The sequence below is a fragment of the Chroicocephalus ridibundus genome, chromosome 2 (assembly GCF_963924245.1).
Source record: "Chroicocephalus ridibundus chromosome 2, bChrRid1.1, whole genome shotgun sequence".
Taxonomy (NCBI): Eukaryota; Metazoa; Chordata; class Aves; order Charadriiformes; family Laridae; genus Chroicocephalus; species Chroicocephalus ridibundus.
In genome coordinates, this window is record NC_086285.1 from 5,681,421 (window position 1) to 5,690,603 (window position 9,183).

Consider the following 9,183-nt stretch of genomic DNA (forward strand, 5'->3'; position numbering starts at 1 on the left):
ATGCTAATGACGAGCACTTGGCCTTACTGTGATGGCAAAGAGTATTACAGGACATCTACATCGGCTCACGCGTTCTTCACATCATGAAGTCATCTTAATATTTATCGGTTGCTTCGTTTCAGGTGCCTGTGCAGTCCTGGTTTGATGACATGACAGACACAGAGCTGCTAGATCTTATTCCTTTCTTTGAAGGACTAAGCAAAGAGGAAGAAGTTTACAGTATGCTTCATAAACTCTGCAACAGGTAGCCCTTAACTTTGACTGACTTCTGCTACTAGATTGCAGTTGCTAGAGGCTGTCTCCATCTTTTTCAGCTCTTTCAAATGTAAGCTTTGGGGAGGTCACCCCTGTCAGAAGTGCTACTCTTGATCTTCCTGTTACATTGGACACGAAGGACAATCACGAGTGATGCTTTTAAGCCTTCAGAAGCCTGACTCCTAAGGTCATGTGTTCAGACTACTTTTTTAAAGGAAAAAAAAAAAAAAAAGAAGCTATTTTAAATGGGACTCTTTTAATGAATTTCATAAATGGACATCTTTTACTGGATCAGCTTTTCTTAAAACATGCCAAAAAAAGAAGCTTGTATTTCAGCAGTTGAATTTCTCTCCCTTTCTTCCCCTCCCACTATGCAGACAATTTTACCCCCCTGCTTAGAGCAGTTGACCTGACTCTGAATTTTTTCTTACAGAATGAAGTGCCTTTTTGAATGTTATTTTAAGATAAAAAATTCATTTTTGTATAAGACGTATTTCCAGACATCTTTTAGTCTTGTATTGTCTAAATGCTTTAAAAGGAAAAAGGAAAAATTTTATAGAGCACTGTAATATATAACAAAGGAAAAAGTTGAAACAAAGATGCTGGGTTCCTGTCTCCACAGTGACATTAAGATGTATTACATTTTGTCATGCTCAGAAGGTTTAAGCGTTTGTGGGAGGGGTGATTTGGGTTAATTACATGGTTGTTTCACTGATATGATTTTGGGCACGGTTTTGAACATATCTGCAGTTGTTGAAGTATTAGGGAATGATGGCGTTGAGAAAATAAGGTGGCTAATAGATCTAAAGCACCTTTTATTCTAGACAGATTAAGTTCTATTGTCTCTGCTTACGCACAACTGCCATGCCTCTCATTTTTTGGAAAACCAGTTATTATCTTGGGAGAATGTGGAGGAGATCTATTTATTAGTTTAAGATTCCTTTCTTAAAAAAAAAAAAAAAAAAAAAACAAAAAAAAACACACAAACAAAAAAAACCACACAAAAAAAAAACCCAAACCCATCTGGGTAAGCTGGATCTGTATTGAGCTGTTTGGAGTACTTTTTTCTTTTAATTGCTGCTACTGTATACTCACCAAATGGAGTTGACCATCGGCTGTTATACTGTTTTTGCCACTGTGCCTGTGCTATGAAACATTTTCTGTAAGCTGCAAACTTGGGCAATAAACAAAAGGCAGGCTTCATAACCCACCCCCATGTATTAATCCTACGGTATCTGATATACCAGAAAACTCAGTTAAAGGTGACCTGCAAAGGAAATTTTATTGGGTTTTTTTTTTGTTTTGTTTTGTTTTTTAAATTGGGATGAAGCTCTTTCCTTTCTTTGGTATATAAAAATGCAAAAACAGTATTTTTCCCACATCTCTGATTTATATTTCTTCCTCCTCAAGGCATAAGGCACAGCTTTATCGAGTCTTGCTGGAAGGGCAGAAGTTGCCAGCCTAGACTAAAAGTGGTCCTCTGGCTTTGGAGTTGAGTAAGTCTCATCTCTGAATCTGAGAACCTCCTTAGCATCTTCTGTAGTGTCACTGGTGCCCTTTTTAAAGAATAACTTTTAAATATTTTAAGCCTTTGAAGAACAAGGCACACCTACTTATTTATTTTGTTTCCTTTCCAGTGTCACCTTTTAATTATTTTCCACACCGGAAATCTACAAACGTTAAAAATTGCAGCTATGTTTGGCTGTCATCAGAGGAAACTAAATGGAGTAGTTGGTGCTTCTAATTAGCCAAGTGCTAAATTCTGAATGGTAAATCCCCCTTGGCCTTCTCTGTTTTTCTTGACAAGTCTTGATGACTTTGGGGGGGGGGGGGGGGGGAGAGTTTTTTTGCGATGGACTGGGATATTGTCATCCTTGTCTATAGCACGGGTGAAGCAGCTTAACAAATTCATTCATAGACGGGCAGGCCAGCCTACGCAGGCAGTGAGTAGGTTGTCGGAGGGGCAGTGTCAAACCGAGAGAGGACGTGCCCCCCCCCCTTGCAGCGCAGCTCGGTCTCGTCGCGAGGGATGGCAGAGGCAGCCCCGTCACGCTCGTGAGTCTGTACGGCATCACCGTTTTGTTTTCCTACCGGTTGGCATTACCCTTAGTACTGTATAATTCTGTGCCACAACAAAAGACAAAACTGTCAAACTTATTAAAAAAAAAAAAAACAAAAAAACAAATACAACCTACATCGTTTTTAAAAAAAAAAAAAAAAAAGACGTATGGATTCTGGTTAGTCCATTAACGTTTACTTTCAGTTTAAGATTGTTTAATTTTTTTGTATCTGACTTCAGAGTAACGAAACTGTAAGCTGCCAAAAAAGTTGTTCTCTGAGCAGTATTTTCAACTGTGTTGGTGGCTGCTGGGCTTCAAACACGGTTTGCAGGGAAGTATTCAGGTTGTAGTTAGTTGTGCAGGTATGATAGGAATGGCTGAAAATATTCAAAGACTTTCTCGCTAGCACTAGACCAAACAATCTTCCAATTAGACAATAAGTAACCCCACCGAGACATTGCCATTTAGCGGTTGTGACCTGTTGTAGGTGAGACGAACCATGTCATTAGTTTGCATTTATGAGAGCAGCGATTTCATGAACCAGTTGCCTTAAGTCTGTGAATGAATGTTGATTATTAAAGTGTCTTGTATTGTTTTAAAATCCACGTATAATGGACAACGGAACTTCTGCACCAGGCTCTGGAAGAACGGTTCTGATGATGTTCTGTACAACTGTACTTGTTCCGTAGTGTTTATTTTGGCTGTTGATATCCACAAATTAAAAAAAAAAAAACACCTTATTTTAAGTTAGTACAGCATTAAAACAATGCTTGCTGACAATACAAACGTGAAAAACTTAGCAGTGGTTTTGATCTCTGTTAGTATCTTAAGAGTATTTTCTGTAACTTCTGATGAATTTTTTTATTTATTTTTTTTTAACTCGTTCCCATTGAAATAGAACTTGGAGTGCTCTGCGGTCAGGTTTGGACTTCCCTGGGTATTCAAATTTGGCCAAAGGGATCAAACTATCCCAGTTGTTTATTTTGACGCTGTCATCGTACTTGAAATTTCAAGTGTCAAGTTCGCGTGGATATACATAGCGCTGTGTATTTAGAGTTTCTAGATTTTAACAAAGCAATATAGTTCTGTCCATAAAGTCAGACAATGAGTGGAATGTTTGTAAAATTTGCAATACGGGTATTTGATTGTATTTTAAATACAAGATTTTAAAAATTACAATAGGAAGAAATACTTGTTTCCTAAATCTCTTGGGTATTTTGAAGTGCAGTTAATGCATGCAGGTCGCCAGGGCTGTTATAAACCCTGGGCTTCAATTCTATTTCTGGGTATTATGGAAGTATTAAAAAGCCTTTTCCAGTCGGTCATTCTGTTCAGCTGAAGAAACGCTGCCTGGCCTGAAGTTCCGTTGTCCTTTTTATGTCGGGTTAAAAAAGGGTTTTTGCCTGTATAGGTATTTTTAAATTAAAGCTGTAAGGCAGAATGCCTTAGATTCTTGAAATTCAACTGAAGTGTTACGATTAAATTGCCATTTGTAAACTAGGGCTGTGCGCAGAATCCTTGTTCACCACCAGGAAGCGTGGCAGGTTTGGGACGGAAGATGGTAGCAAATGTACAATATTGCTGTGTTCATTGAGGTAGCTTTGGAAGGATAATTTGTCTTACTTGTTTTGCCCTTTAATCTTCTTTAAGCAGCAAAGTTATACATGGAAGAAGCTCAACACCTGAAGAGATTTGGCTGTCGGTGTACGCAATCACTTTATCACAGCATGGTTTTGATTAGACTGGTTGGGGACAATAAAGTATCTAAATGACACTGGTGTGTACTGATGTTGCAGCTTTTGAAATTTCAGTGTAAAAAAAAAAAATAATAATAATAATCTGTAGCTATGTAATTTACAAACACGTAATCCTATGTTTTACAGATTCTTTTTAAACTAATAAAACACAGTACCGCACAGCCCTATTTGTAAAACAAAAACAAGTTTGTGCCTCTGATTTCCAAGGTGCTGTGATTTATGCCTTTGTGGGGCCAGGAGGGCAGGTGAGGTTTGCGTGGGGCAATTGCTTTAAAAAAAAAAAAAAAAAAAAAAAAAATCTCTGGGCTAACTATGCAAAACCAGCTGTCAGTTTTCTGTTTCACATATTGTAAGAAATCCAGCTGACTTTTTTTTTTTTTCTTTGTTTCTTGTTAAAGATCTATTGGGAAGCTCTTAATAGAGGAGTAAGCGATGGAAATGTTTCTTTTTCTTTTTTCTTTTTTTTTTTTTTTCTTTTCTAATAATGGAGCTGTTTACACTTTAACGCAATGAACAATCCAGTGATACTTGAGAAACACTACAGATACCATATGAGTGTTTTCAGGAGAGAGAAGTGTTGTCAATCAGGTATTGAATGGTTTCTTTACTGTCACAAATAAAAAAAAAAAAACCAAAAACTTTAACAATATAGTTACTCGTGCATGTAATACTTCTCTGGGGGAAAAGAAAGAATTTCTGCACTTCTCCTTCAGCAACAGTCACTGCCTGAGTTCGACAGGGACTTGATTACTGCTAACGCGCATCCGTGATAGTAAAATCACCCATCTCTGTTCCACCCTCCTCTTCCTCTCCTCTGCGAAGTCGTGCGAAGGGCTCCTCGGGGGCTGCCCTGGCACCTGCTCGTGCAAACAGAGCTGCTGAACTACTGATGAACTCGGCGAAATAAACTGGGGGGGTGGGAGGGTGGGCTCTGGCAGATGTTCCAGCTATTTAGATCTCGTGGATGAGATCATACAACAATTTGTTCGAGGCTCAGAGCTGTGTGACTCCTTTTTGAAGGGCTTTACTGCAGCTACTTGAATAGCTGTTCTTAACATCGCTGCCGTATCCAAATGAATATCTGAATAAAACACTTTATTTGGTTGGAAAGTCTATTTTGGGACTTTTCATCTGACACAGTAAGACTTCGGCAGGGCCTTCCTTTCTAGGAAAAGGCACATATTATTAGCGCTTTACGAGCAGAAAAAAACCTCAGGCCTGATCGAATATGCAGCTGGCGGAAGATAGCACATTAGTTGCAATTAAAAATATTTTTTAGTTATTCCTGTGATCAGTTAGAATGACCCAGACTGCCTCTACTTTGTACTGGTGGGTTCGGGTTTTTCATATTTTATTTTTTTTTCGGGTTTTTGGTGGTTTTCTTTTTAGTTTTACCAATCTCCTTAGCTGCTACTTAGGATAAAGATGCCTTTCTTTCACTCAGTAAAACAAGCATGTCAAAATTCATAAAACGGCTCGTTTATAGTGGTGAGAAGGATACTGTTCCATCCGAGCTGATTGAGAGCAAGTGTTTGCAAAATTGAATCCACCACAGTCTATAAATGTACCTCCCTGCATACGCCTTCCAATATTATTTTATTTTGCCCTTTTTTTTTTTTTGTGCATTCTGACTCAGAAGGAAAATCAACTGCTCCGAAATTCCCTGCAAGATGGGTTAGGGCTCTTCCAGGTGGGAAGAGCAGTTGTCCTGGCAGGCCACCTCCAGCAGTTGTCCTGGCAAGCGACCTTCCCCATACAGACTTCCAACCAACCCAGCTCTGCTGGCAGGAGACCAGGCAACGTTCTCCTGGACTCTCCTTTGTTGGTTCTGCTGGAGCTACTGGAAAAAAAGAAATGATCTTTGGGTAATAAATTGGTTTGGACAGGTTGGCAAACTCAAACTTGAAAAGCTTCCAGCCGCGTTTTGTTTAAAGCCTTCTCAAGTGGTATTTAAAAGGAGCTGCGCTGAGGAGCAGGTTGTCCTCTAATTGCCCCATGCCACCTTAATCAGCATTTCTGAAGCACAGGACATACACGAACATCTTGGACTTAATAGAGATGGATTTGACTCAGTAAAGTAGGTCTGCGTCTGCAGTTACCTTCCCACGCCGCAACTTGAAAAGGTTAGATTTGGTCGTTGCTTAAATCGGCAGCAAAGGGAAATCTTGGGGTGACGGCTGTTTCACCTGGGTGGACCCTGTGCTGCTGTCGTCCCTCCCACCGCTCTTCTCTGTGCGACTGCCATCGTTTAATTTTGCAACCGCCTTTTAATTTACTCAATGTAGACGCGTTCGATCGGGATGTAAATTGCAGGAAAACGCTGGACAAAGAAATGGAATGCAGCTGGTGCCCATCAGCCTCGGCCATCGTCGCGGGCTGGACTCCAGCCAGGAGAAGGCTGTTGCTACTTGAAGGCGAATGGAGGAGTCACCGTTAAGCCAGAAACCTGTCACCCCCTCTGAGATCCACTCTTCTTCTAGAGAATGAGGGCTGACTGCGTTGTTGGTACAAACGCCATATACACCACCTGTGAGTTCCCAGCATTTCAATAAACGTTGCGCTTGAAGAGTCTGAGGGTTGTTGGAGGAGTTACTGGCTTGACAATGGGTTGTTTTCTTTATCAGATTTTAATGAGCTTTTGTGATTAAAACCAAATTTCTTTACAGTGTAACTTTGTGATGATTTTTTTTTTCATGCTTTGATTATGTTTGACAATAAACTATCTCTGTTATTTTTTTCATTCTCTCCATGTCTGATAATGCATATAGTTGAGGTCCGCCTCCAGAAATCCCCTTCTCCCCTCTGCATTCCCTTCTCCTTGGGGGAAATATCGGGGGGAAGGGGAGGGGGAAACAAAGACTTGATAGAATTAGGGCAGAAAGTTCTTGTTTCGTTCCTGTCCCAACTCTTTAGACTTGATGGGCTTTAATAAAGATTAAAGCCTTGAGTGCTAAACATCAAGGGCTTCTTCCTCCAGCAGCGTGTTTGGCAGGCAGGTTCAGTTCCTCTTGTCTTTCGTTAACCTGCTGAGATCTGAATTGAACAATCTCGCTGCTATCAAAGCCTGTACGTAAGCTGGAGATGAGAAAGAAGCAAATCCTGGATTCTGGGCGGGGGGGGAGGGAAGAAGGTGCTAGGAGAAACCAACTGGTGTGGACTGGTGGGGCTTCCTCTACAACTCGTTTGCATTGCGTGCAGCATCCCTCGTATTGCGTTGAAGGGCACCCCGAGAAGCAGAAGGTTGGTCCCTCACCTGCCTGCTCTGGGGTTGCACAGGTCAGGGGCGGCCCGAGTGTGGATCTGGAGCCAAGTCACCCCATTTTCTTCCAGGCTACGGTGGCATCGTCACTCCAGCGCTTGGCAATGCCTCTCGTGAACACATCCATCGGTGGTGCCTTCAAGCAGGCAACCTGGTATTGGGTCTTGAGTTAACCAGTGACGACCAGTCTACAGTCAAACGGCATTTATACCCTAAGCAAACTGGAGGGAACTGGGAGAGCTGCCTTTTGCTTGAGTTGACTTGGTTCAAGGCGACCGTGTGAAGCTGCGTTTCACCTGGCACATGTCCCCGAGTTAAGTCAGATGGTAGCATGTGAGTAAGTATCGTGCTGAAGAAGTTTGGTGTAAATGAAGCATGTGCGGGAAGATTAGCCCACAGCAATATGGAAGTCTGACATATTTTCATGTGTGTTTTTAATAGGGAAATCCTTTTGTGAATGTTTTTAGGATTTTTTTCTAATCTCTACCTAATGATCTGGTCACCAGATGTCATACCATGAGAGGCTGAGAACCAGAGATAAATGTAAAGTCTATGCGTGTTTTTAGGCACCTGAAAGTTTTGGCCATAATACCTGGTGTCTTGGGCCATTTTGTTGAGAGGAAGGTATTTGTCGAGACCCGAGCCCATTTCTACTTTAGTGGGGCCGCGTGCTGCGTAAGAGTAGGGCTAAGACCGAGCGTTCGAGGTCCTGTCTTCGGTTCTGCACCACGGGGGTATGTAGCTCTGTCATCCTTAATCTTCCTTTTGATATTTTCTCTAAATGATACGTAGAGTCTTGATCTCATCTGAATCCTCCATAACGCATCTTAGCCATGCAGTTAAGGCAGGTTCAGATGAATCAATAGCTCACCAGCCCTGGTCCCTACTCGCCTGAATGGATCTCGAAATAATAACTGGAGGGATGTGAGCAAATATTTGGGATGATGATGGTCGCGGTTGGAAAACAGTTGGGCTGTTGCATCCCAGAGAGGAGGATGAGGAGACAGAGAGGATGGGAGCTGGGGGAGGTCCGGGGTGATCTAATCACTCTCTACAACTACTTGAAAGGATACTGTAGAGAGGCTGGTGCTGGTCTCTTCTCACAGGTAATTAGCGATAGAACAAGAGGGAATGGGTTCAAGCTGCAGCAGGGTAGGTTTAGGCCGGACATTAGGAAAAAATTCTTCACAGAAAGAGTGGTCAGACACTGGAATAGGCTGCCCAGGGAGGTGGTGGAGTCACCATCCCTGGGTGTGTTTAAGACTCGTTTAGATGTGGTGTTGGGGGATATGGTGTAGGGGAGAACTTTGTAGAGTGGAGATGATGGTTGGACTCGATGATCCCAAGGGTCTTTTCCAACCTAAATGATTCTATGATTCTATGATTTTGCGGCACTGGACTGGGGTGGGCCGAGCTGCAGCATGGTCTGGCCATGGGTGCACTTGGCTTTTACGCATCCATGGCCAAAGTCTTTAGGAAAACAAAGAGGGTTTTAAAGGCTTGGGCTGTGCAGGGCTTGGTCGCACCACGAGATGGTGCAGCTGTGCAGCGTTGGCTTTTAAAGGCGCCGTAAAGGAAATTTAAAAGACCTTATCTCAAGTAAAAGCATCACCACAGCTTTGGCAGATGAATCTCCTGCCAGGGCTGCACTCCACAGGTCCACCAACAGATAACGTCTTCCTGCAGTTAAAAATCCCTCTTAGTATTTCAGAGGCAATTTCATTCCAGTCTTCATTTGCCCAATGAACGCTCGGTTTCCTTTGCAAAAGGAACTGGTGTCTCCACAACTCAACACAGGAGAGGTGAGTATTGGTGTTAATTTTAGTTACTGATTTATTTCTTCTTCTATTAA

The 9,183-nt window shown here is 41.9% G+C and overlaps 1 protein-coding gene across 3 annotated transcripts in view; it reads left to right on the plus strand.

The window, feature by feature from the left end:
* Positions 1-6,817, plus strand: part of CTDSPL (CTD small phosphatase like) — an 86,370-nt gene extending 79,553 nt beyond the window's left edge. For all 3 annotated transcript variants that reach the window (XM_063324321.1, XM_063324322.1, XM_063324323.1), the window contains one exon: positions 123-6,817. In XM_063324321.1, the coding sequence (XP_063180391.1) occupies positions 123-248 (126 nt within the window). In that variant the 3' untranslated portion in view covers positions 249-6,817. The remainder of the gene's footprint in view (positions 1-122) is intronic.
* Positions 6,818-9,183: the final 2,366 nt, after the last annotated feature.